Source organism: Chenopodium quinoa, unplaced genomic scaffold (genome assembly GCF_001683475.1).
Source record: "Chenopodium quinoa cultivar QQ74 unplaced genomic scaffold, ASM168347v1, whole genome shotgun sequence".
Classification (NCBI taxonomy): Eukaryota; Viridiplantae; Streptophyta; class Magnoliopsida; order Caryophyllales; family Amaranthaceae; genus Chenopodium; species Chenopodium quinoa.
The window spans coordinates 694,516-722,143 of record NW_018744693.1 but is presented as its reverse complement, the minus strand read 5'-3'; the positions used below and the strand labels follow the sequence as shown (position 1 = coordinate 722,143).

Here is a 27,628-nt window from a genome sequence, read left to right as displayed (position 1 = left end):
TATTGGGGCTTGAAAAAAGAGTTTCGACCAAATAAACTTTCATCTAATTCTCTTTAGTATTTTTACGTATAGATTACAGCATATACTAGAGTCGAGAATTCTCTTAGCTTCTAGTATTTTGTACACCAAAAGCCAGAATGTAAGGAAGATGTTCTAGAATTAGATTCCTCACATCTTTGATTGCAATGTTGCAATTTCTCTTTGCTTCTGAAATTTTATCTTGGCTTTGTAAAGAATCCCATGAACATCATCAAAATGGGGCTGTGTTGAAGCCTTTGTAGCTTCAATCCACTCTTGAACCTTCTTGTATGGACTAAGTATCCTAGCACGATCCTTTTCATCCAAAACCTAAAACCAAGAAAAACTGAACGTCACACTCTACCTAGCTAACTAGCTTACACTGGCTCCAGAAAGGATCTAAGAATTACTTATAGCCATACCAGCTTTAAGAGCTTCGTTCATGCTTAGAACACCAAAATATACCCATAAAAAGGCACAAATGAGAACTGAAAATTTTGGGTTACATATCAGACAGAATAGACACAATGTCTACGCTTATATAATAAGCAAGTTATCATTTGCTGTTCTTTCTTATATAAATTATATTGAAAGCACAGCAATGCTCAATACAATCTTTATCGGTAATAGTAGCAAACTTTTCTTTATTAAAAATAATAAGAAATATTTGTCCAGATGTACCTGATATATATCATTTCTACCTTAATATTTTTTTCTAAAACAACTATCACCCATTTTTTTTAGAGTAATGTAGCTAACGCTACCTTTAACTGAACATGTAACCAAATTTGACCTTCAAACCATCATTACTTAATCAAAGGCAAAATGGTGATGATCACTGCCCTCTAGACAAAGCTGAATGAATCAATTCAAAGTCAAATTACTTCATTTTCTTTCTTTCTTTTTTTTTTTTTTTTTTTTTTTAAAGACAAATTACTTCATTTTCAATAACAATATAAAGGAAGCATTATTGTAATTAAAAAAAGTTGGTCTAAATTTTAATGAGCAAAATTTTCCCATTAGAGTATCCCCTTTCTACTCAGTTTCCAATTTGAGGTGTTTTTCCCCTTCTCCCCTATTCTATATTTATGTTCTTGGCAAACACCTTTTACCATTTGATTAACCCTAGTTATCCCTTTACCTCATAATACATACACATAACACATTTGCAATCTCTTACTCTATCCAACTTTTCTTCCATCCACCCACCTATTTACTCCATCTATCTTTCTATCTACATTATACGATGAGAATCAGACAGGCATTGTGTATTCCTCTCTAACAAACTGGTCTAAGGAGCATGACGCTAAAAGAGAACCAGACTCTCACTAGAGAAAAGGATTACAACAATTATGTCAACTAAGGATTTATCAACATATGGGGGAAGGATGCTTGCAGAGGGTGAGATAGAGACGTCTAATATGGCCCAGAAGGCAGAAGCGCAGATCCCAAAATAATACCAGCCAATTGTCCACCACCTGACATTTTGAGAGTCAATGCCAATGAAAAAATGGGAAGATATACAGAAAGGGTACGCCTATCAAGAACTCAGAAGAAAGTACATTTTTAGGGCAGGGGCTCAATTTTTGATAAATTTTCCATTGATTGGTAGCGTAGAAAATTTCCTTGAACTTATTTTAATCCCAAACCAAAATTCTTACTTCCTCCATCACAATTCTCGTAGATACCATATGCATCACAGAATCACCACAGGAATTAACCCAAAAAGTTTCAAGAATTTTTTATGCTTGTTAGTTGTTACTATAATTCCAGCTTATTACCAGTTTATTAACTCATTAATTTTGCAAAAAGGACTACTAATTAAGGAAATTTACACCCCACGAAGGAGAGAGGAAAAGGGTGGTAATAAATCTGAAAGGACATAGGGACAAGCAAATGAAATCATTCTTCAAAGCAAGATATTGGGAAGAAGCCCAACTTTTCCTTTCCTAGACCGATCCAAACAATGTAACAGAAAAATGGGGAAAACGATTTTGCAGTACAGCATTGTGCAGTGGACCATATAGAACCTAAGTAGAGAGAGCCAATGTCATCTAGTAACATAAAAATTATGACAAAAAAATCTCATGAATTGCTAAAGATTTATCTGGCTGCACACAAGGAGTCTGCTTTGAAATTTGGCATATGATACAAACAGTGGCGGACCCAGGAATTTCCGACTGGTGAGTCACAATCGATAACCAAATATGTAAAAAAAATTTTTTTACCAAACAACCAAATAATAGTACTAAAAAATACATTCAAAAACCCAGAAACCATATATCCTCTGTTCTTGTACCCTCTTTCTCAGAAGCTAAATAACATTAAAGAACTAAATATTAAGTATATGCAACCAACTAAATATACGAAACTTAGGTCAAAACACTCGCAAAAACAACAACAATGTAAGAAATAGGGCGAAATGCATATGATCTTCAACAAGAGGACACAAAACAGAAGTGTTGTTGATAAGCATTAAGCAAGCAGGACTAGAATCGAAGGCAACAAGAGGACACAAAACAACAGTATGAAGTAATAACTCGTTTGGTTGATAAGGGAAATAATTTTCCATAAGAAGTTGTATTTCACGGGAAATTATTTCCCAAATGAAATTTCTGGGAATTTTCTTATGGCCTGTTTGGATATGCGGATTTCATTTGAAATTCCCATTTGGGCCTGTTTGGATAATACAGTCATTAGGATTTGTATTTGGGTCAAATTCATGCAAATCCAAGCCCTTACAAAATTAAGTCCAGCTCAATTATATCAACATCACAGCAAGAATCAAAGACCCTAACACAAACTGTGGCCATTGAAACTACACGAGGAATACACAAACTGTTAAGGATATTTGCTTCATTTTTTTAAGAGCCAAAGAAAGAAAAGAAGCATGCTAATACTTGAAAAAAAAAACAAGATTATGTTTTGGAAAATGCAGAAAGTAGTGCATAATGAACGATATTCAGATTGGCTCAATAGTTTGGAAAGCAATCTAAAAATTGAGAGACTGACACATTTTGAAATCAGGAGAAGTACTCTTGCTTTTGCAGATAAGCAAGTCTATTTAATATCATTTCATTTCAGGGTATATCAATTTTAGAGCATCACCTAGCACAGTATTCTAATAAAGTAATAATGATGTATATGAAAAGAAGGAAAAAGAAAACAATATATCAAATAAATCCAACTATCTTCTATCTCCTTCGTATCACCTAGCTCCCATGGCCATCCCTGAAATCTCTTCCTCTCAAACTTTCAAATTCCATCTCACATATCGTCTTTTCAAATTCTCACACTTACCCTAATTTTCTCTCTCCTATTCTGTTTCCCTTTCCCGACATTTTCTCTCTCTTCCATTGAAGCAGCTCCAATGTCTCTCTTCCATTGAAGTAGCTCGTGAGCTTGCCCGATATTTTCTCTCTCCTCCATTTAAGCAACTTTTGAGCTTTATCTACTCCATGAAACCCCATTTCCCAGAAACCAATTTTTTTTTTTTTTTTTTTTTTTTTAAATCTTAGATTTTTTTTTGGGCCCTGGTGAGTCACTTGACCCACCAGGCACAAGGCCAGGTCCGCCACTGGATACAAAGCCACAATAAAGGCTAGGGGGCTAGGAAAAAAGGATAGGCTACCAGTGATGTCATGAATCTGTTTCTAGTTTACAGCATATGTGATATTTCATAGTTGTAGATAATATAATTGAATCTAGTTTGTCAAATTTTATGTAGTATAGACACATCAAGAATGGATCTTAACTCTCTTGTTAACATCAGCAGGGTACCTTCAAGTAATAAATATCATCAATCACGAATCGATGCATGAAGAGTAATAGGGTATAGATTGGTGCCAAACAGATAAGTGAAAGAGAATCCAGTATTATGCCAAATAATGAGGCAGATAGTGCAACATCTACAAAAAGAAGATGTTTTATTTATTTGTTGGCATAATCCAGTATTAGTTTATATAATAATTAATCTAAATATCTAATAGTGTGACTTCTACTAAAAGAAGATGATTACTTGAAATGAACTTTATTATATAATTCATAATTTTTGTCAAATCATTTTAGTTTATCCTATCCTTTTGGTTTCATTGGAGGTCTAATAAGTTGTTTAAATATTGACAGTTATTTTTTCCATATTGATTCACTTATTTTTAAAAAAAATAAATAATAAATAATTAAAAAAAAAAAACAAAAAACGTATACAATGAGATTTGGTATGTTTAAAAAATAAAGTAATTTATAGACATTAGACTCAAGTAAATTATAATAAAAAGAAAGAAAGAAAACCTTTTTGTGGGAAAATATTCATCAGAAGATGATATGTGTCATATTGATGTCTCTTATAGTAAAAAGTACATAGATAAAAGAACTATTCAGAGGTTCGTGAGGGTAAGGGGATGGACTTACCAATGATCTGCCACTCCAGGAAATGCATAAGCAAGGTACATAAGGATTGCATGACTGGAAATTTTCATGCAAATAGTCAATTAATTTTAATACATAACATAAGATATAAACTGAACGAAGCTAAAAATTATGGCAGTGTACTGACTTCAGATTAAGCATAACAATTAAACAGCATGCTCACATATCTATAGAAAAGCTCTTTAACAACATTAATGATTGCAGATAGATCAACCGAGGACAAGAAATTAACAGGTACTTTTTATTCTAACATCAAAGTTTACCCAATATTACCAGTTTATCACTCCTCACAAAGCGCATTCCAGCAAGATTCCAATATTCTACTTAGCAGTAACTTAATTATGTTATATGGATTTGGAGGATGCAAATATGCAACCAGAGAATATTTCAAAGGCAAGGTAGAACACCAAGTTGAGAAAGATGCTGCATCGACCAGATATTATTTCAAACAACTCAGTGTCCTTATATCTTCAAATTGAGAATTTCCATTTCAGCTTCATACCCAACTACCCAAGACCCAATTATTTAAGTGTTTGAGCATCACATCGTGGTATTTTATGCATAATAACCATTCTAGCAAGAAAATATAAGTCAATCTAATGACTAGCAATAATACGCAAGAAATGAGACACAGATGGCCGGGGCAAATTATGAGAAGAAATCCAAATGTCTCGATAACAGAGACGTGACAATAGCTTCTACCCTCACTATATGATTTGAGAAAGGGAAAAGGTTAAATTGATCTTTTCATGCTTGCTGCTCCAATCAAGAAATATACTATTCACTTTTTTCCGGATGCCCTGAGGCTTAAAGTCTGTGTTTCTTCTTCATAGGGGAATCTATGACAACAGCCTGTCAACCCGTTACGGACCGTAAACCGATAACAAACCAAACTGCTCAAATCCGAACCGAAACAAAACCGAACCGAATGGTTTATAAACCCGTTAATGACCCGAACCGTTTATAAACCGAAACCGTTTAAACCGTAAAAAAAACCGTTTAAACCGAACCATTTGTAACCCGCTAACCGTTTAAACCGACCCGTTTATGAACCGAAACCGTTTAAACCGCTGGAAAAACAATATAAACCGAACCGTTATAATCCGCTAACCGTCTAAACTGAACTGCCATAACCCGTTAAACCGTTAAAATCGAACTGTTTTCGAATCGCAACCTGTTTAAACTGATCCGATTACAAACTGCTTAATTCAAATTGAATTATTTACAACCTAAATGGCTAAATAGTAAATACAATTAATGTTAATAAATGTAGATCTAATCAAACGGCTTAGGTTTATACAAAGGTTTATATCACCTAGATCTAGTCCAACGGCATTATTAATATCGTTTTAGATTACTTATTTATTTTAATTACAAGATATATCATTTGTACCATTTTCATTCCAGTAATAATGCTAGTCCACCCAAATTATCTTCATTGTTCCTTCATAAAGATATTCATGATCATCCAATAACACTCAAAGGTAACATAAGATTGGAGATGTATGAGATTGCGTTACAAAAGTGGCATAAGCATTAGAATATTACTGTACTAGTCAATAAGGCATACAAATGTACAATCATTCACATTATCACTTTATAAAAATTTCTTATACAAGTATTTTGTAAAGGGGGAGGACTAAAATGTTTATAAAACTGCATGAGAATAACTAGATGTCTAGATTTGAAATTTATGGTAGAAGAAAATGGGAAACTTTCCCTTCCTTTACATGATCAAAAATTTTACACCCCTAACAGACGGTAAAAGGAAAGCTAACATACTAGAATACTAGTATACTACTATATCCTAAAAACAAAAGGCAGCAGAATCTTGAAGCAGCAGCACAGCACCCAAGAGCAGAGGAAATAGCAGCAACAAGCAGGAACCAGCTTACGCAATAACAGATCAACAACTTATCAGAAGCAAGGAACAATAAGCAGAAGGGACTCAGCAGGAACTTATTTTTGTTTTTCAAAATTGCTCTCAGATTTACGTTTATCGTATCATCACTGAGCAATGGCTGTTTTAACTTAAAACTTGAAAAATGCTGCCAGCAAGTACATATACATTGAAGTCTCAACATAAATGACAAGGGTAACGATGATTCAAGAAAAATTAAAACAGCAAGCATAAGAAACAGCAGCAGCAACAACTCAGCAGAGACATCAACCAAAAGGCAAAAGCACTACCAGCAGGCAGCAGCTCATAACAAGTTCAAGCAACTTCAAAATTATAGCTTTTGTTTTTTAAAATTGCTCTCAGATTTACATCACTGAGCAATGGTTGTTTTAACAAAAACTTGAGAAATGCTGCCAGCAAGTACCAAAATACATTTAACTATTTAAGTCTCAACATAAATGACAAGGGCAACGATTTTAAAAGTCGTGAAAAATGCTGCCAGCAAGTCTGAAAATAAATGACAAGGGCAACGATTTTAAAAGTCTTGAAAAATGCTGCCAGCAAGTCTGAAAATAAAAGACAAGGGCAACGATTTTTCAAGATAAAATAAACCACAATGAGACACAAATACCAGTTATGCAAATGAAGCACTTTCGGCTTCAATCTCTTTACCAATAAGGAGGACGTCTTCCTCAACATCCGCTTGATAACCACGGCACCAATTTTGGGTGGTAACCAATGCCTCAACATTCTTTGGCAAAAGTTTACCCCTATATTTGTTCAAAATACGACCACCCAAACTAAAAGAAGATTCAGAGGCCACCGATGTAATAGGAATGGCCAAAACATCCCTTGCCATATTAGCTAAAATAGGAAGAGAAGAAGCTTGAGATTCCCAATACTTGAGAACATCAAAATGTTCCCCTTGAATTAATCGCGAACGAGGTCCATTCAAATATGCCTCAAGATCAGCCAGAGGGCATCTAGTTGAATCATCACATTCGTCATCAACCTCACGCAACTGAAACAGATTTTTTATTATAAAAGTTAAATTATGACATTACAAATAAAAATAGAAGACTACCATTAATATTGAGTATATTGTATAACATAAATACCGTAAAAATATTTTGAGATCTCAACGTGCGATTAGAATTTTCAGATTGAGCTGTGTTTGAAGAGGCAGGATTTCTGCAGCTTGTATTAGATGCAGTAGAATAAAATTTATAAAGGTCATAAAAAGCTTCCTTAATCATCATAATCTTTTCGTCGCATGCCTCATCATTATACAACGAGTTCAACATATGTCTCACTCGAAACAACTTATAACGAGGATCAAGAGCAATAGCAACTGAAAGTATCAAACTATAATCCTCCCAATAAGTCTCAAACTTCTCAAGCATAACTGCTGCCATGGGTGCAAGTTTAGGGTCTTTAAAGGCTTGAGTAATAGCGTACTCAATTTTTAAAACACTAACAAAATACAAATTAGAAGTGGGATATTCGGTACCAGAAAATAACACAGTTATATCATTAAATGGCTGAAGGAAATCACAAGATAGCCAAAATACAGACCATCAAAAGTCCACCCTTGCTTTCTGAAACTCATATAAGAAACATGCAAGTGCTTTTATACAACATCAGGACAGACCCCCACTGATCCAAGTAATTGTACAGATCAGCTGCTATAAGAAGATAGCTAGCTTGGAGTGTGAAAACAAACGGCTTAATGTCTCATTGCAAGCAAGATGCATGTTGCATACATGAAAATGCAGTACATTATTGGTTCTAGATACCTGCAGCTTATAACTGCTATTGACTCTCTGCAAGAAAACAGAAAAAAGAAAGGTCTCAATCACTTTGGGACCTTAGACAATCAAATGAATTTGACACCACAGACAAGCAAATAAGAGAGGCAAACAATGGCTTTAGCTAGTTCTCATAGAAGATATAAAGCAAAGGAAATATGCAATCTCTATGAAGATTTATAAGAAGTAAACTCAAACATAGACTAGAAAATAACAACAATAATCAAATACAAAAACAGAAAAACTGTATTAAAAAAACGAAAAGGAAAAAGTAATTACCTTTGAGTAGTCTTTGACGGCTTGAAGGAGATTTGAAGATGGAGAACTGCCTGAACTGGAGATCAAAAGAAAAAATCAAGAACTTGAAGTAAAAAAAAAAACCGAAACGAAAACGAAAAAAATCGAAAAAATTAACAACAAAATTACCTTGAGGTTTGACGACATGAAGGAGAGGAAGAATTGAAAAAAAAAACGAGAATGGAAAAGTCAGAAATAAGAAGTTTAGATCCAAAACAAAAATGAAACGAAAATAAAAACCCTAAATAAAAAAAAGTAAAAAACCGAAACGAAAACGAAAAAAATCAAAACGAAAACAACAAAAATTAACAAAAAATTACCTTGAGGTTTGACGGCTTGAAGGAGAGGAAGACAAAAACAAAAAAACGACAATGAAAAAGTCAGAAATTAGAACTTAGATCCAAAACAAAAATGAAACGAAAACAAAAACCCTAAATAAACAAACCGAAACAAAAACGAAAAAAATCAAAACGAAAACAACAAAAATTAACAAAAAATTACCTTGAGTTTTGAACTTTTGACGGCTTGAAGCCTTCAAATTGAAGGAGAGGAAGATTTGAAAAAACAAAAAAACGAGAATGTAAAGCGAGAAATCAGAAATGTAGATCCAAAACACAAATGAAACGAAAACTAAAACCCTAATTAGGATTTTTAAAAGTTGAGAAGTTGAGCTTGAGATTCTTGAGAATTTCAGAAACGAATGAGTGAGATGAGAACTGAGAAACTGAGAAGTTAGAGAGAGAAACTGAGAGTGAGTAAAACGGCTGAATGGCTGATAGAGTGGGCTTGAGATTCTAGGTTTAGGTTTTACTTGTTCATTTGATCAACCGTCCATATTCAATCTCAAGGATTCTCAACATCTAACCGTTCATTTTTTTTTTTTTTTTTTTGTAGATTCCAGAATTTTTATCTAGATCTAACGGTCTAGATTTTTCTTTGTGCTTTTCTAGGTCTTTTTGACCGTTTTTTTTAATTATTTATTATTATTATTATTTTGAAAGATTATTATTATTATTATTATTGTTAGTATAATTATTTGTTAATATTATTATTATTACTAGTTTACTACTACAGTACTACTATTATAGTATTATTATAATATTATTATAATTATTATTATTATTACTATTATTATTATTATTATTATTATTATTATTATTAGTTTATTACTTATAAGTTATAAATTGTAAGAAACGCAAATGTTTCAAAATTGAAATTGATTCAATACGACATAGTTAATGACTTAATGAGTTAATGCACATCAATATCTGACATCTCTATATGTATATTATATATATCTGTGAGTCTGTGACTGTATATCAGTATATATAATAAACTAATAATAACTTTATAAGTAATAACTAATAAAGTAATGAAAATCTAACCATTGTTTTTCATGGGCATTCAATCTAACCGTTGTATATTTGACTATTCGTACATTAGTATTGCATAATGATTTCATCACCACTTTAATTAGTGATTTCGTGATTTCGTCCATTTAACTTATTAAGTTGTTTGAGTTAGTAATCTAAATAAAGTAACAAACTAAATAACGAATCCATTTAATCTCGTGTAAGTTATAATTTATAAGAAATGCAATGTTTGGAAATGGAAATTGATTCAATACGATATTGTTAATGTATATGTAATTATAGATTAATTATTATGTATATCATATCGTACGAATGTACGGTTGGTATCATTATCATTCTATCATAAGTATCATTGCCTCATTGAATTATTGGTATGTACTATAATCGATAAACATATTTACATATCTGATCATTAAAACTTAAAAGTTTAAAACACTTGTTGATCAATCTAATTGAATACTTGTACATTCTTATTTATAGGCTATTTATTTAAGCATATTTACTAGATCTCTACAGACCTAAAACCAAGTCTCGTCTAGATAGATACGTTAGCCTTTTGTGAGTCACACTCTATATATGCACCCAAAAATGATGGCTTACATGAAGTTGCATGATTTCGCAAACTAGAGCAAGATCGGCAACAGAAGGTTGATCGTTGCCTAGGAGGAACTTGGCGTCGCCTTTAAGCCACAAAGTCTCAACGGTTGAAAGAGATTGAACCAAAATCTGTTCATATTCGGCTGCTACTTGAGGATTTGGCGTTTTACCAAATGTTGGAGCTAATACTGTGTTTATCAGGTATCTTGCTGCGCTCATCCAAGAACAAATTATACGAGAATTAGTAAAAACCAAAATAATACAGCATAATTAAACTATAAAGTACTCTTTCTTGTATATGATCATAAATGACTAGATCAAATAAATAAAAAAATAAAAATAAATAAATAAATAAAAATCAAATTTATACCAGGCCAAATCAGGTAAATTAAATCAAATTAGAAAAATTCAAATCATGGCAAATTAGGTCAGGTAAAGTGAACATAGTCTAAGACTTTAAGTTGAGAAGGGTTATAGAGAGATAGTATTACTTGAACCATAACGTAAAGTTGTCTGGTGCCAATCCAACACGGATTGAACCTTAGCTCTCTTCCGTAGATCAGCAGGATACCTGCAATTTTCAATTCAATTGAAACATGAATACTTGCCCTGGCCTAGATTGGATTTCAAAAAGAAATAGGCGTGAATGATTCAATTTTTGACACGTATAAATTTGATTTTGGCACACTAATTACGAGAGCACAATTTTCTATGATTGCCTCTCAAAGGATGTGCCAAAATCAATACGGAGTATAAGGTGTATCAAAATTAGTTTCCTAATTTGACTAGCGAGGAAAAACATAATAAGCTCACCAATGATCAGGCACTTGATACCAACAAGCAAGGTACGTGAGTATGGCATGGCTGCAAGCAGAGTAAAACATAAGAATCAAAAAATGCTAATTGATAATTTTTTTAAATTGTATTAAATAGATGCATAATTAAAAGCTTTATTCCATGATTGTTAGTAGTTTGTAACATAAGTAATTTTAACAAATTATTTTATGTACTCTATAGGATTACCTTTCAAAGAGAGTAAAATCTCCATCAGCTATTGCTGGGACTTTCTTCAATGGATGAATTGCTGAAAGATTAAACCACAAAATAACTACTGTATTAGAGAAGAAAGAAAGAAAGGGGTAATAATCACAATGCATCGCAAATTCGCAAGCCAATTCAATATAATGTGGTTGATTGGTAGGCATCTTGGCCTATATCAAGCATCTAGGCCGGGTACTTGAGGGTAGGAATTCTTCTTTTACCCTTCCCTTCTACCCTCCCCCCCCCCCCCCCCAATTAAGTGCCAGGCCTCAAATCGTTCACCAAAAAAACCACAAGTATTAAGGTCTAATTAGGTTTTCCCTTACTGTTAAAAAAACACTCGTATATCTCTATCAATCATCTACTAAATTGAGTACTACATTAATTTTACCTTGCGAATGAAACATAAAATTTCTGATTTGACAAAATTAATTAAATTTATATCTTCTAATCAAAGAAACAAAAGCCAAAACTCGTACGAGTACTAATTAATTGTTAAACGAAATATTATTGCTTAGAAAAATGGGTAGCATACTATACCTTGATACTCTGGGGTTTGAACATCAGAAGTGAAGAGTCTTATTTTTACCTCCTCAAATTGGATCCCATTAGCCCTAAATTACAAATATTAATTGGTGTATAATAATTAAGAATTATACATGTAAATCCAAATTATGCCAAGCATCTTTAAAACGATAATTGTATAACATTTTCGATGATCAAAATTGTATGATGTTTTTCAATGATCAATCTTATGGATAAAACAAAATAATTTTTTTTTTTTTAAAATGAAGGGAATAAAGGAAAGAGTAAAATACTTGCAAAAGATCAAGATAGCACGGGTGGGTTGAGACTTGCGATCACCGTAAATCTTGAGCAATTCTGTTGCCATTTCTCTCGCTTTCTCTCAAACTCTTTCTTGTTTTGGCAGTACTCATTATTTGAGTGAATACAAGACCATATAATTATAGATAAAGTTGTAGGACACAATTAACATCTTTTGTCTAATTTACTTTATTCGTTTCTCTTTGTTAAAAGAGGTAGGGTCGGAAGGAGCTTGAGTAGTTGTGGCTTAAAATGACACTAATAAAGCCGATTTGTGATTAGTGTTGTCAATTCGAATGTTCGGATCGAATCTGATAAGGTTAAGTTAATTTTTAAAGTTGAGTCATGTTAAATTAATATATCCATACGAGTCGCGAGTGAGAAATAGCTCAAGTGGTTAGAGCTTCCCTTTCGACTCAAAGAGATCTTGGGTTCGATTATCACCCCTGTCCTTGTGCATAAAATAGCATTATAAATTACAAGATGTGTCGGTCTCAAATTATAGGTTTTTTTTTCTTTTCTTATCTTTCTTTTTCAAAAAGAACTTTTAAAAATTTTGACACGATACATAGGACCTGTTTACTTCAGCTTAATTTTAGTTTAGTTCCTTCAGTTCAGTTTAGTTTAGTTCAGTTCACTTCAGCTCAGTTTAGTAAATGTAAACATGCCCGTAGTATGTGTGAGTGGGCTTAATACGGAGTAAGGCTTAACCGCTTAAGGAATGCCCATAATTATTATATGAACTCATTTTAGCCAGAAAATATAAAGATACTTAAAAATGAAAGAAATTTAAAAATTAAAATTAAAAAATACTCGGTAGTCAATACCCCATACTTCCACTATTCTTTTTTACTTGACCTGTTTCTTTTATCACGCTTGTCAATGTAAAATTTTAACGACCGGTAACTTAAATTTCTCCATAAGTAAAAATTATAAAAGTTATATATTATGATAGTTATTATTGAGACGAATCCAAAAAGATCATACATAAATATATTTTTCCTTACCTATTATTCACAAAAGACAGTCAAGGAGGGGTGGTGAATAATGTAAAAATCAAAGCGGGTCAAGTAATAAAGAACGAAGGAAATATCATTTAATAATTGCATTACACTACTAGTAGTGCATGACGCGACTAGAAACTTCCAAATGCAAGAATACAACAAGTGAACAACTCAAACTCGAAATTTAAAAAAAAAAAAAAAAAAAAAAAAAAAAAAAATATGAGACGTATTAAGGCTGAAAACCTCCTTAATCAATCAAATTGTGAACAAAATTAACACAATAATAGGACATGCTTTTGAAAATTAAGCCTTTTGCTTCAAAGTGGCAATAACATCAAATAAATACTTGTGAACTTCATCAAAATGAGGGTTAGTTGCCTCTTTCACATCCTCAACCCATTGCTGAACTTTCTTGTAAGGGCCTATCAACCTATTCCTTTCTTCATCAGGCAACATCTATACGTACAAGAACAACGTGTTAGTCGTAGAAAACCATTAAAATCGCGCTACTTTACACATTTACTTTGATTTTAACTTAATTGCATGTTTGATTAACAATGAATATGGAGGCATAATATTGATCAATGAGAGGAATTTAACAAAGTTTGCTTAATTATATAAAGTTGCATTATCTCTGAAGCCAAGGAAAGATCAGCAATGGAGGGTTGATCGTTGCCTAGCAAGAACTTGGCATCGTCCTTAAGCCATACTGTCTCAATTGTGGAAAATGATTCAACCAATTTTTTTTCACAATCAGCTGCACAATCATGGTTTGGCAATTTTCCCAAAAATTGTGCTAATATTGTGTTAACCAAGTATCCCACTGCATACACCACAAAATTATATTAGCAAGGTAAAAAATATTGATTATTAATTAAAGTTACGCGTTAGAAAATGTGCTTGTTAAGGCCCTGATCACTTCTCCTTAGAAAAATAATATTAAGTAAAAAAAATTTCAGTTCAGTAAAAATAAGTTCAGTTTATTAAAATTAATTTCAGTTCAATAAAAATAATTTCAGTTCAGTAAAAATAAGTTCAGTTTAGTAAAATTCAGTTTACTTAAAGAAGAATTATAATAGAAAATCAATAAAAATAATTTCAGTTCAGTAAAATTAATTTAAGTTCGGTAAAAAATAAAGTTCAGCAAATATAGTTTTGTTTCAGTAAAAATAATTTCAGTTCAGCAAAAATAAGGTGAAGTGAACGGGGCCTAAATAGTTTTAATTTTGAGAAATCAATACTTGTAACATTACTTAATACTACTCATTAGTAAAAGAAAATGGCAATTCTAGTGTACATGTTGTATATTACTTGAACCATAGCGCAAGTTGGAGTGATGCCAATCCAACAAGGATTGAAGCTTAGCCCTCTTGCAAAGATCAGCTGGATACCTACATGACCAAATTTTAAAAGTTTAGAGCGAGCATGTTTGGTAATAGTGTTTTTTGGATTGGAAACGGATTTATTAAAACCATTATCATTACCAAGTGTTTGTCTAAAAGGTTTAGGGTATATCATTACCTAGCTAGCTTATATTCCGTATTTCAAAAGGCAACATCATCAATAGGCTCCCCATACGATTTAATTGTTCCATTATTTGATTTTAAGACAAATGTTTTTAGTCATTAATTTTACGAATAATGAATAGTTTATACGGAAGTATTATTAAAATACAAAACTGAAATGAATATTACATATATTGGTATTAAAAAAAACAGGTCAAAATTGATGAAATTTGAATCGGGAGAGAAATTAATGAGCTTACCAGTGATCAGGTACATGGTAAGAGCAAGCAAGGTACATGAGGATGGCATGGCTGCGATCGAGCAAGAGTGACAAAAAAAACAATTGATTAGCTACAACTTCTATAATAAGTTGCATTATAAAAAATTTCAAAGCTAATTATTTAAAAAAAAAAAAAACAACTATGATGATGAGCTAAATTACCTCTCAAAGAGTGTAAAATCTCCATGAGCTATTGCTGGGACTTTCTTCATAGGATTTATTGCTGAAAGTTGGGTCATAAATTTTAGTAAATCAACTATTTTGTGTTTGGTTTAGAGGTTTGCACAAATGTCATAACTCATAAGTCATACGTACAAGTATACACGGAAAGAAAATTTAGCTTAGGGAAACCAAATTAAAGACAAGTAATTAGAAAAATTAAGCACCTTGATATTCTGGAGTTTGGAGATCATCGCTAAAGAGCCTTGTTTCCACTTCTTCAAACTCGATATCGTTAACCATAATTACAAATTAATAATTCCAATTAGTGGAAGCATTTAACAAACTTTAAGTCAAATACCAGCTTAAGATTTTTTTTTTTGACATAAGCTTAAACAAACGAACTAAATCACATCAGTTATTCATTAAAACAAGTTTTATTATTACTTGCAGAAAAGTATAATAGCTCGAGTTGGTTGGGACCTCCTATCAGCATAAACCTTGAGAGTTGCCATCTCTTTTATTTTCTTTTTTTTTTTTTCTCTTCCAAATTAAGGACTAATATTTGAGTTTTGCAATATAACGTTTAATGCATAGTAGTAGCTAGGTTTATCATTAATCTTTATTTTATGTGTTTAATTTTAAATGTTATAAGTGATTATGAATGTATCATAAAACGTGGAAGCCAACAACATTATGCAGGAATAGAACGTGAAGCTCATCATATCTCAATACGTTGAATTAGCATAGCTAGTTTAATTCACTTACCATGATCTAATCATTATAAAAATTGTAGTGGTTACCAACCCATATTGGTTCTTTAATTATGATTAATAGATTAAGTTGATAAGGAGAGGAATGAATTTTGGTCAAATTTAATGCCATTTTCTAAGAAATTTTTTTGCTAGAAATCTAAAATTTGACTTTTGTGTTTTTGAGGTAACAACAGCCTAGTAACGTTGGGCATGAGATGTCATCATGTCAAATTGCTAACTTAACTATATTAGACAATCGTCAAGCATTTGTCAAAAGAAAAGTTGGAGTATTAAACGTATATGATTTTGTCGTCATAATCATTCCATATATTACATACCATTAATTATTATATACAAAGTACATAGTACATTATTTTATGATTATCTATAGCTAGCAATATGCATAATGCATGACTTGCCCTAATAACTAAAATATCCCCTAACTTTATTACTCCTAACAGTTACTCCTCAATATTTAAATAAATGAAATGTTTTTCTTTTTCGATCGTGTTTAAATAAATAAAACGTTTCTTTTTTTAGTAACTTCTCTTTTTTTTAATAATATTCTTTTTATTTTTTTATAACATTCTACTAACTAATGGTCCCACAAAACCCCTTACCCTCTTCTCTCTCATAAACTTATCCCCACTACCTATTGATTAGGGGATTTTTATCCACCAAGCGCCGTTTGACAAGTGGACCAACCAGGTTCCGCCACGCGTCCTCCACGGACCACTTAAGACACGCCACGTGTCCACCCATGCCAAATGGGACAACCGGCCATCAAGGCCCATTTCAGTCTAGAAGCCCGATCGGCCCTAGGTTTACCTTAAACCTAGAGAGTTGCACGCTTCCCAAGGCTATAAATACTCGATTAATCCTCATTAATCAAGGGACCGAATAATTAACGGAACGGAGGAGAAACATTACGGAACACACTAATAACCGGCTGATCTCGCTAGCAAAGCAGATTACCTACATTAAATACTCTCACCTAGAGAGACCTTATTACTTTAATTTCTGTATTAATTACTCCTTAATCAGGTACTAACTTGACCGTTGGAGGCGGAGCTCTCAGGAGTCTCCGTTATTTTGCAGGTACAGGCGTCCGGTTCCAGTCTCGGAATTGTAGCTCTCCCGTAGGACATCAGAAAACCCCAAAACATTTGGCGCCGTCTGTGGGGAGAGTACTTCAGAGATGGCATCCAAGTCTGTACCGACCCCAGAAGAGAGGCGTCCCCTAGACGACCCTCAAGTTCAGTCGGACCATGATACCGAAAGTGAATTTGAAGTTGAAACTCATACAGCTCCAGACGGGACCCTAAGGGCCCGCCGTACCCGTCATACTGAAATAAGGGAACGGGAGTATCTTCAAACAGGAAGCGAGCCAGCAGGCGCACCGCTTGCTCGGCAACAGCCGACTGATGGGTCTGCTCCCATCACAAGGAACGAACTCATGACCTTCATGAGGGGATTCAAGGGAGAGATCCAAGAGTTGATCAACAAAAAACCGCCTGCTTCAGTCAAAGAGCAGGCGGCCAAAAAACCTTCCACTTCACTGAAGAGGAAGCCAGTTCAAGGGCGAGAGGCGACTCCCCATCCTAAATCTAAGAAGCGGGAGCCGTCTGCTCTTGATTTCACAAAACTCCGTTATCCTACGGGAAATAGGAAACCGGTTCGTCATATTCAGGCGGACGGGTCAAAGCAAACGTTCACAGATGCTCGGCACCTGCTAGAGCAGAAGAAGAGTGACCGATTATCAGAGTCGGCTTCTACTTCAAATTTTCAGGACAGTTTGCGAAATGCCTCGATGAGGCCAACTCAGTCGTACCATGAGAGTCAGTCAGGCGGCACCTCCCGACAGTCTGGCTTTCATAGTGCGCAGGCGGTACCAAATTTGCCATTTGTGCCGCAACAACAATATTTTATGCAGCCACCTCCATTTGGTGGACCTGCAGCAAAAAACGTCCAACCTATGGACTGGCAGCTACGGCTGCTTAGACTTGGTGAACAGCCGTCGGCCTTCTCCAAGGAAATTACTGAAGCCGCTCAGCCGGCCAAAGTAAAAAATGTTTTAGTAGGCGCCTATGATGGCACTACTAACCCGGAAGACCATCTGATGGCATTCACCAACCTGATGTACCTTCAAGGGTTGGATGATCCCACTTGGTGCAAGTGTTTCCCAGCAACTCTCAAGGGAATTGCACAGCAATGGTTCGGCAACCTGCCGACTGGTTGTGTAAACAGTTTCAGGACGCTTGCTTACTTATTTGCCTCCAACTTTGCAATGAACATCCCTGCGAAGAAAACGACCCTTGATTTGGGAACAATTCAGCAGGGTGAAAAGGAGGGGCTTCGTTCCTACATCAGGCGGTTCAACCTGATGAGAATACAGATTCAAGGGTTACCGGATGAGGTAGCTTATACTGACTTTTTTAGAGGTCTCAAAGACGGGTCTACCTTCAAATTTGATTTAGTTCGAAAAAGGGTGGCGACTCTTCAAGAGGCCTTGATTGAAGCAGAAGCCTATATACAGGCGACTGATCTGTGTACAATGAAACAGTCGGACGGGAAGAGGTTCGACAATAGAGAAGGACGACAGAAACAGTCGTCCAACAAAGATGAAAAAAGAAAAGGGGTCTGGGCGGCTGATTCCTCTAAACAGCCGGCCAAGAAGAAAAAGGAATTCAAACCATACTCCCCAAAGTATGTGTTTAACAAGGATAACCAGTTTATCCTAAAAGAAATAAAGGGACGGCTCTCAATTGAGAAACCGCTCCCCATGAAGGGTTCTGCGAGCAACCGGAACCAAGACAAAATCTGTGCTTATCATGATGACATTGGTCATCACACCAACGACTGCATTAGTCTCATGCGGTACCTAGACCGCTTGGCTGATCAAGGTGATCTTGACACTTATGTCAAGAAATCTACGGGGAATACTTCCTCAAAAAAGCAGTCGGCCAAAAAGAATCAACAGGCCGACAGTTCCGATACAGATGATGCAGTCGTCTACACCATTGCAGGCGGCTTCTCAGGAGGCGGCCCCACTATTAGGGGCAACAAAGATAATATAAGGCGGTTAGATGTAAATTCCGTTCACCAAGAACGACCGTCCAAATATACATTTCCTGAGATTGTCATCACTGAAGAGGATCTAGGAGGAATAAGGGGGCCGCATGACGACCCTCTCGTTATTGAATGTAAAGTGGCCAACCAGAGAGTTGGTCGAATCCTCATAGATACTGGGAGCTCTTCAGATCTCATCAGCAGCAAATGTCTGTCAAAACTGAAATATCAGACGGACTGCATACATCCGGCCTCCCACCCTTTAATAGGGTTTGGAGGAGGAGTCGTCCACCCACTGGGACGAGTTGATCTACCCGTCCGCCTGGGCGAAAAAGGGGAAGGACGACACATGGTAGTCCGATTCCTAGTTGTAGAGGAACTCTCTGCCTACAACATGATTCTGGGTCGCCCAACCCTGAATAGTGCCAAGGCTGTTATAATCCCGTCACTTATGCTGCTTAAGTTTGAAAGGGACAATGGAACAGTCGGCTCCCTAAGGGGAGATCAGAGGATGGCCCGAGAGTGCTATCTCTCGGATGTCAAACCCACTGCTAAGGCCACTGGGTCAAGTGGAGAAAAAACAGACCTTGACAATGTCAAGGAAAGTGCGCCTGTTCAAGAAACAGGCGACAGAAAAAGAAAGGCGTCCCAGACAGAGTCCGCCAGAAAGGCAAGAAAATAGCAATCATTGGCAGAGGACCGGCCGGATGAGTTCCGCCCTCAGCCGGCTGGTGAGCATACGGACCTGATATTAGACGACTCCCGCCCTGACCGAACAGTCAAAGTTGGGACGACTGCTCTGAGAAACCTTGGTGATGACTTTCACAACCTGTTGAAAGAATACAAGGACATCTTTGCATTTGAAGTCCATGAAATGCCAGGCATTAATCCTGATCTGGCAGTACACAAACTCGCTGTGGATCCGAAAAAGAAGCCGGTACGGCAAAAGAAGCGGAACCATGGTGAAGAAAGAGCTCAGGCGGCCGCCGCCGAAGTCAAAAAATTACTTGATGCAGGGTTCATTCGGCAATGTTACTTCCCAGATTGGGTTGCAAATGTGGTACTTGTTAAAAAGCCGAATGGCACCTAGCGAATGTGTGTAGACTACACAGACTTGAACAAGGCGTGCCCCAAAGACAGTTACCCTCTGCCCAAAATTGATAACCTGGTCGACTCAACAGCCGGCCATGCCTTGATGAGTTTTATGGACGCCTATTCTGGTTTTCATCAAATTCCTTTGTGGAAGAAAGATCAGGAGAAGACGGCCTTCGTCACTGATCAGGGATTATACTGTTATACGGTCATGCCGTTTGGTCTTAAGAATGCCCCGGCTACATTCCAACGAATGATAAACACAGTGTTCTTTGATCAGATTGGGAGAAACGTCGAGGCATACATTGATGATATGATTGTTAAGACTAAACTTCAGAAAGATCACCTGACGGACCTCCGAGAAACTTTCGCCACACTCAGGCGGCACCATGTCATGCTCAATCCCAAGAAATGTGTATTTGGAGTTGAGTCTGGGAAATTTCTCGGATTCCTTATCAACCAGAGAGGAATAGAGGCGAACCCTGAGAAGGTACAGGCGGTCATTGACATGCAGTCGCCTCGTACCGTCCGAGAGGTTCAGAAGTTAACAGGTTGTCTGGCGGCCTTGGGAAGATTTCTAAGCCGATCAGGCGACAAATGCCTATACTTTTTCCAGGCAATTAAGAAAAAGGCAAGGTTTGAATGGGGGCCGGATGCTGAGGCCGCCTTCCAGAAATTAAAGGTTCACTTGCATTCCTTGCCAAGGCTGGTCAGCCCTTTGCCCAAAGAAAATCTCTACATGTACCTGGCCGTCTCTGATCATGCGTTAAGCGCGGTGCTCCTTGCTGAAAGGGACGGCTGTCAACTTCCGGTCTACTTTGTCAGTCACGTACTGAAAAATGCCGAGTTGAGGTATCCCCTAGTGGAGAAATTTGGTCTTGCACTCTTCATGGCTGTTAAAAAATTGAAGCCCTACTTTCTGGCACATGCAGTCGTCGTGTATACCGACCAACCGATCAAACGGCCCCTTACCACCATGGAGTCCTCCGGACGAATGATCAAATGGGCCATAGAAATGCAGAGTCTCGAAGTTACTTTCGAGCCTAGAAAAGCAGTGAAGGGGCAAGCCTTTGCTGACTTTATTGTAGAGATGACTCGTCCTCCTGACTCTCAAGTTCCAGACCAAGTCTGGAAGGTATATGTGGACGGAAGCTCTACTTCAAACGGTTGTGGAGCAGGCGTCGTATGTCAATCTCCAGAGGGCGACAGGTTCGAGTATGCTCTACGCTTCAGTTTCCAGGCTTCAAACAATGAGGCAGAATATGAAGCTTTACTAGCCGGGATCCGCATGTGTAAGGCAGCCGGGGCAAGGAAAATAGACGCCTGTTCTGATTCACAACTGATAGTGAGTCAGTACAATGGCGAATACGAAGCAACACATCCGGCCATGATCAAATATTTACAGGCGGTCCGACAAGCAGTCGGCTCCCTTGAGGATTTCCATCTGATCCAAGTACCGAGATCAGAAAACAACCAGGCAGATGCACTCTCGAAATTAGCATCATCCGCCTCCTCCGATACTCCTCGAACTGTGTTTTGGGAAGTAATGGAGAAGAGAAGCATCGAGGAAAATCCTATTGGAATTCTAGACAGAAGCTCAACCTGGATGGATTCAATCAGGGCATATCTGACAAACGGTACACTGCCGGATGATCCTCAACAGGCGGCATCACTGAAAAAACGAGCCTCCTGTTTTGAAATGATACAGGGGGAACTGCACAAGAGGGGGCACCTTCAACCCTTCTTAAAGTGTGTTACTCCTGAAAAGGGACGAGAGATACTAGATGATCTTCACTCTGGTTTCTGTGCTTCCCATATAGGTGGTAGGATGCTTGCTCAAAGGGCAAGGCGGCAGGGCTACTTTTGGCCTACTTTGGAAGCAGATGCAATGGAGATGGTGAAAAAATGTGACAAGTGCCAAAGGTTTGGCAAATTAATTCACCGTCCGGCTACTGACCTCACTACCATTCACAGCCCACTACCGTTTGCTAAGTGGGGCATGGACATTCTGGGTCCATATACGCCTGCTACAGGCGGCAGAAGGTATATACTTGTTGCCGTTGACTACTTCACTAAATGGGTAGAGGCGGAGGCTGTAAAGGGAATCAAGACGAAAGATGTAATTTCATTCATTTGGAAAAACGTCATCACTCGGTTCGGGGTTCCCATGTCTATGGTTTTTGATAATGGTCCCCAATTTGAGACGCCTGTTCTCAAAAGCTGGTTGGGAGACCAAGGAATTGGACATTACTTTGCATCTGTCGGCCGTCCACAAGCAAACGGCCAGGTAGAAGCCTTTAATAAAATCATCTCAGACGGTCTCAAGAAAAAAATTGAACGAGCAGGCGGCCTATGGGCAGATGAACTACCACATGTTCTTTGGGCCATTAGGACGACTGAAAAAGGGGCGACTGGAGAAACTCCATTCCTCCTAACTTATGGTGCAGAAGCTGTTCTTCCAATAGAACACTACGAGCCGACTCTTCGAGTAATGCTATATGACGAAGAGGCAAACTGGGAAGCTATGCGCCTGGCATTAGACTCACTTCCTGAAAAGAGGGGCAATGCTGTTTTGCGCCATGAAATCTACCGCCTGAGAATGACTAGATCATACAACAAAAAAGTGCACAGGCGTCCACTCAAAGTAGGGGACTTTGTACTTAGAAAAATGGAAGCAGTTGGTAGGGCTAACGAGTCTGGCAAACTAACTCCCAACTGGGAAGGACCCTACCGAATCTATGCGGAAGTCAGGGACGGTACCTACCGTCTGGAAACACCAGACGGACAACCGTTGCCTCGAACTTGGAATGTAGATAACCTTAAGAAATATTTCTTTTGAATGATGTAAAGTAAAGAGCCACTTAATAAAGTTGGCACTTACTATTCAATTTTGTATTACGAGGGGCATGCCGTCTGTACCTTTACAGTCGGCTACTCTCCATTGAGTTTCACTCTTTATCTTTACGAGGGGCATGCCGTCTGTACCTTTACAGTCGGCTACTCTCCATTGAGTTTCACTCTTTATCTTTACAGGGGCATGCCGTCTGTTCCATTACAGTCGGCTACTCTCCCTCGAGTATTTTACTCACAATACTTAGCTAAAAAGTTTAGGGCCTGGCCGATCCTGTAACTAACAGGCGGCTACCCTTCTTTTACTTAGCACATACGTTCACCAAGAACATACCAAGGCCACTGGCCGAATGATCAGACCAGGCGCCTAGTCAACTGATCTAACTTTTAAAAACTAATCCGACCTGTCCCAACATTATAGCAGGCGTCCGGCGGCATCCATTCGGATGAAATTCGTCGCAGAGAGCAGCTCCCTTTTGGGTGGAACATTGTTCTATAAAATAATTACACGGCACCTATACGACTGTCCCAAAGGGCAACCACGTAGCCGTTTTTGAGACAAGGATAACTCTATCACTAACCAAACCAGTGGTAGCAGTTGACATCTGAGTCAGATGACCGCCTGTATTACTTGGGATAAATGCAGGGGGTACCTATTGAGTTAATAGCCAACAAACATTGGCGAATCAAGGGGTCTAGCCGGTCTACGCCGCCTGGTACCTCTACTTCTCAAACAAAAGTGACGGAGACTGAGTAACTCCAAAGTTAACTCATAGTCACTCCTTCAAATTTGGTATGGAACCTAAAAAGTTTGAGTCGTCCGCCTGTTTTATACAAACAAGGGCACTCGAACCCCTATTCCTACTGGATAACCTATTGAGTAAATAGCCAACAAACATTGGTAAATCAAGGGGTCTAGCCGGCCTACGCCGCCTGATACCTTTACTACTCAATCAAGATTGCGACGAAGACTAAGTAACTCCTATGTTAACTTAATAGTCACTCAAACTTAGTACTGAGCCTAAAAGGTACGAGTCGTCCACTTGTTTTTAATAAACAAAGGCTCTCAACCAATACTCTTGCTAGGTTAACAAATAACAAATTAGAGGCCAACATTGGCAATAAAGGGAAACAACCGGTACCCGCCGCTTGTTTTCCTACTTAAATTCCTTGGCTACTTGGTAATTCTATTTACTTGGTCAAATTGAATAAAGAGTTCGAATACCGATTGATTAAATGGCCGACTGATCATCTATCCTGGAAACAGACAACCAGTCGTCCAGGGGCATAGGCGGCATACTTACTATTTGTACCTGTCTTAACGTTCGGCCATACACAACAGTCTGTCTAGTGAGCAAATTTCAAATACTTAGACAAATTTGAACAAAAACAAAAAATTTGATTAAAATGAGCCGGCCATAAAAGACCAGCAGAATATTCAAAACCCCGGCCCCCTGGCCGGGTAATTACAAAGCAAACGGCACGCAGGCCGTGAAAAGAAAAAATATACTTAAAGCTTAAGAAGGGGGCAGTTCAGTATCAGCAGCAGCCGCCTGGTCAGCACTCTTCTTGCTGGACTCGGCCTTCGCTGCATCATCTTTTGATGCCTTTCCCCCAAGTGGCACAAGCGCCACAACAGGCTCTTCCTCCTCCAACGCAACGTCCATCGCCTCTTCTTCAGCAGCCGCCAGGATCTGTTGATTATATATTTCCGAACACTGGCGGTACGTTCTTTCCCATGAGGCAAAGTCGGCACTGGGGAACAGTCGTTCCCAGGTCATGCGTTGGATTTGGGCGGAGTCTTCCACCATCTCCCGGACGAGCTCTTGTTTTTCTTGCTCGGCCTTGTCCGAGAGCTCTTGGGTAAGACTCTTCTCCTGGTTCACCAGGCGTTCTTTTACGTTAGCCAAAGATTTCTCCATGGCTTCGTAAGAGTGCATTTTCTGGCGAAGGGGTTTCAGCTCGGCTTTAAATTTGGTGACGGTCCCCTCCAGCTCGTCAACCTTCTTTTGGGCCGCCTCTAGCTGAGCCCGAACAGCGGCGGTCGCCTGCGCCTGATAATAAAGAAGATCAATGGTCAGTACTTCATTTTGGGCAATTTGAAACATTGCTTTATCACAGCTGGAGGCGGCCATAGCCTTTGCGGCCTTTACCTCTTTGTTTTTCCGATCAATCGGCTTGCGAAGGCTGTTGACTCGGAGCAGGGCCTAAGTACAAAGAAAAACAGGCGTCAGTTTCCAATCATAAGGGTTAACAGGCGTCCTGGGACTTCAAAAGGGTATACCTCAGCTAGGATCCCCGAAATTCCATCGAGGTCAAGGGTGCCGGCACCCTTGACCGCCTCCCTGTCAGAGGGAGGAACTACTTTAACCATTGACTTGGCTATCTCAACCAAGTCAAGTCCCTGGGGGCCGGCTGCATTAAGCAAAAGGAAAAACAAGTTAGACCTAATCAAGAAGGAAGCAAGAGTGAGTTTTTACAAGCAAGTGTCCATACATCTAGGCGGCCCCGCCTGGGTTTTTGAAGAAGTGGCCGGCTGCTTCTCAGCCGCCACCGTTTTCCTGGAAGACCCAGGAGAGCTTGCAACAGTCGTTCTCCGGGCCTTGGGGTCCGGCTGTTGCGAGGAAGAAGCCCTTGGAGTGCCAGACTGAAAACAAAAAGAGTTAGTATATGCATAATACAACTTAAAGGGGAAGAGTTTTCAAAGCTTACCAAGGGTGCCTCCTTGCTGGGGGAGTCGGCGTACGACTGCTTCATTAGCGAAACCCGCAGCATGGCCGCCGCAGTCTTAGATGCTGTTATTTTACTCATGGCGTCGGCTGAAAGAAATAAACAGCAAAGTTAGTAAAAATCCCAAGTAAACAAGGCGTGAGAAAACAGAGTATTCGTCAGGCCGGCTACCTCTAGAGCACCGACTGCCGAGGCCACAGGCGGCCAAGAAGTACTCATCATAGAGCCACTTGAAGCTCGGGACGCAGTGTAGGGGTACTTGCTCTCGTACCCCTGAAGTAGAGTTCACCCTAGTCTCTACTTTGAAGAGTCCTTTGTCTAGGATCTCTCTTTTAGCCTTTGGGGGAACAGGCGGCATGCTGCGGCCGCCTGCAAGAAGAGGCGGATCCCTGTTCCACTTGTTAAAACGTTTGTTCAGCTCCGTGTCTGAACTCTCGATAATAAGGAAGGTGTTCCGCCAATCCTTCCATTTGTTTGCCTTACCTCTCGTCATGAGGTAACCCCTGTGGCTTGTTAGTTGATACCAGCCGGTACCTCCCGACTTAGGGGTCCGGCTGAGATAGTTCATGTGGGCGAAAGCCTCAAAACTTGGCTCCACCCCGTTCAGTTCGCACCCGGCCACATAGCCGAGTACGTTTACCCAAGAGTTGGGGGCTAACTGCCATAACCCCAGATCATACCCATCTAAAATCCGCTGAACAGCCGGATGTAATGGGAAGCGCAGACCAGCTTTGATGGCCGCCACATAGCAGCCAAAACAGCCGTCACCATAGCTGGTACCAGCCGGCCAGACGACAGTATCTTCTGGATCCGGCACAAACAGTAAATACTCCGGGCCCATTTTGTGGTTAGCAATAAAGCTCGCCACGTTGTCTCGCATGGTTGCGATCCGGCCCCGGGGCACCCTGCAGTAGTAGGGGGTGTTTTCCTCTCTGTAAGAGGCGGACGGCTCTGCCCAATTATCCCCCTTCTCCACTGCATGGGAACTTCTCGCCTCTTGTAGGCGGTTATGTTTTTCTTCTGAGTCAGAAGAACTATGGTTAGAAGAACTATGGTCAGAAGAGCTGGAATCGGACTCGTCCCCTGACGAGTCCGAAGAGGACGACTCCTCCCCTCTCCTAGAGGGGCCCGCCTCCTCTCCCTTAGAAGGAGCAGAAGGTAAATTGGACATGTCCACGGTTAGATGAGAAGGGAACACCTTGGTCCCTCTCTCAGAACTGTCAGCTTGACAGTCGCCTCGTTCCACATCTGGCGCCTGGTCAGATGTTTCGCTAAGGAGTACCCTTTGGGAGGAGCCGTCTGAGTTTGATATTCTAGCAGTCTTTTTTGTTCTGGCCATCACGTTCTGCATAGACACAGATTCAGTCGGACTTTGTATAAAGGGCAAAGATGGGTCCAGAAAAGGGCAGACGGCACTCCTAGTCCTAGATTCAGCCGTCCCCGGTGACCGGCTGATCACTAACTTAGGGCGTGTCGTGTGCTTCCATGGTGCCATTTCAAAAAAATAAAAAGAAAATTAAGAGTAAGAGAACTGAGTTACCTGAACGGATGACAGTTGATGAAGTCCTGAAAGTTCGGGTCAGTCGGCTTGTCAGAACAGGCGGTAGGCAGAAAAAGTCCGAAAATGTCAGAGCAAGTTCAGGGGTCCGAATGTTCTCGCAAAAATTCTCAAATGTGAAAATGACCGAAGTCAGCACTTCCTTTTATAGGCAAAATGAGAAGGCGAAGGGTCGCTTCCGAATTCAAATTTGGGCGGGAGAGTCTCCCGGCCGTCTGCAAGGTGACACCTGTAACGGGCCGTCGCCTGTCACCGTGCGACGCCTGTCACAGGCGACACGTGACCAGTCGCGTGCCACCTGTGAGGGGCAAATGATTAGGGGATTTTTATCCACCAAGC

The 27,628-nt window shown here is 38.6% G+C and overlaps 2 protein-coding genes across 2 annotated transcripts; both read right to left on the bottom strand.

Moving 5' to 3' along the window:
• Window positions 1–168: 168 nt before the first annotated feature.
• Window positions 169–12,478, bottom strand: LOC110702452 (glutathione S-transferase T1-like). The gene is made up of 7 exons (XM_021880159.1): window positions 12,281–12,478; window positions 12,003–12,076; window positions 11,445–11,505; window positions 11,235–11,285; window positions 10,913–10,992; window positions 10,425–10,630; window positions 169–348 (listed from the first exon to the last, which is right to left on the bottom strand). Exons 1-7 carry the CDS (start codon window positions 12,352–12,354, stop codon window positions 169–171), a joined length of 726 nt encoding a protein of 241 aa, XP_021735851.1. The 5' UTR covers window positions 12,355–12,478.
• Window positions 12,479–13,594: 1,116 nt separating this feature from the next.
• LOC110702279 (glutathione S-transferase T1-like) lies at window positions 13,595–15,960 on the bottom strand. The gene is made up of 7 exons (XM_021879982.1): window positions 15,683–15,960; window positions 15,463–15,536; window positions 15,239–15,299; window positions 15,057–15,107; window positions 14,603–14,682; window positions 14,002–14,114; window positions 13,595–13,747 (listed from the first exon to the last, which is right to left on the bottom strand). Exons 1-7 carry the CDS (start codon window positions 15,748–15,750, stop codon window positions 13,595–13,597), a joined length of 600 nt encoding a protein of 199 aa, XP_021735674.1. The 5' UTR covers window positions 15,751–15,960.
• Between the last annotated feature and the right edge of the window lie 11,668 nt (window positions 15,961–27,628).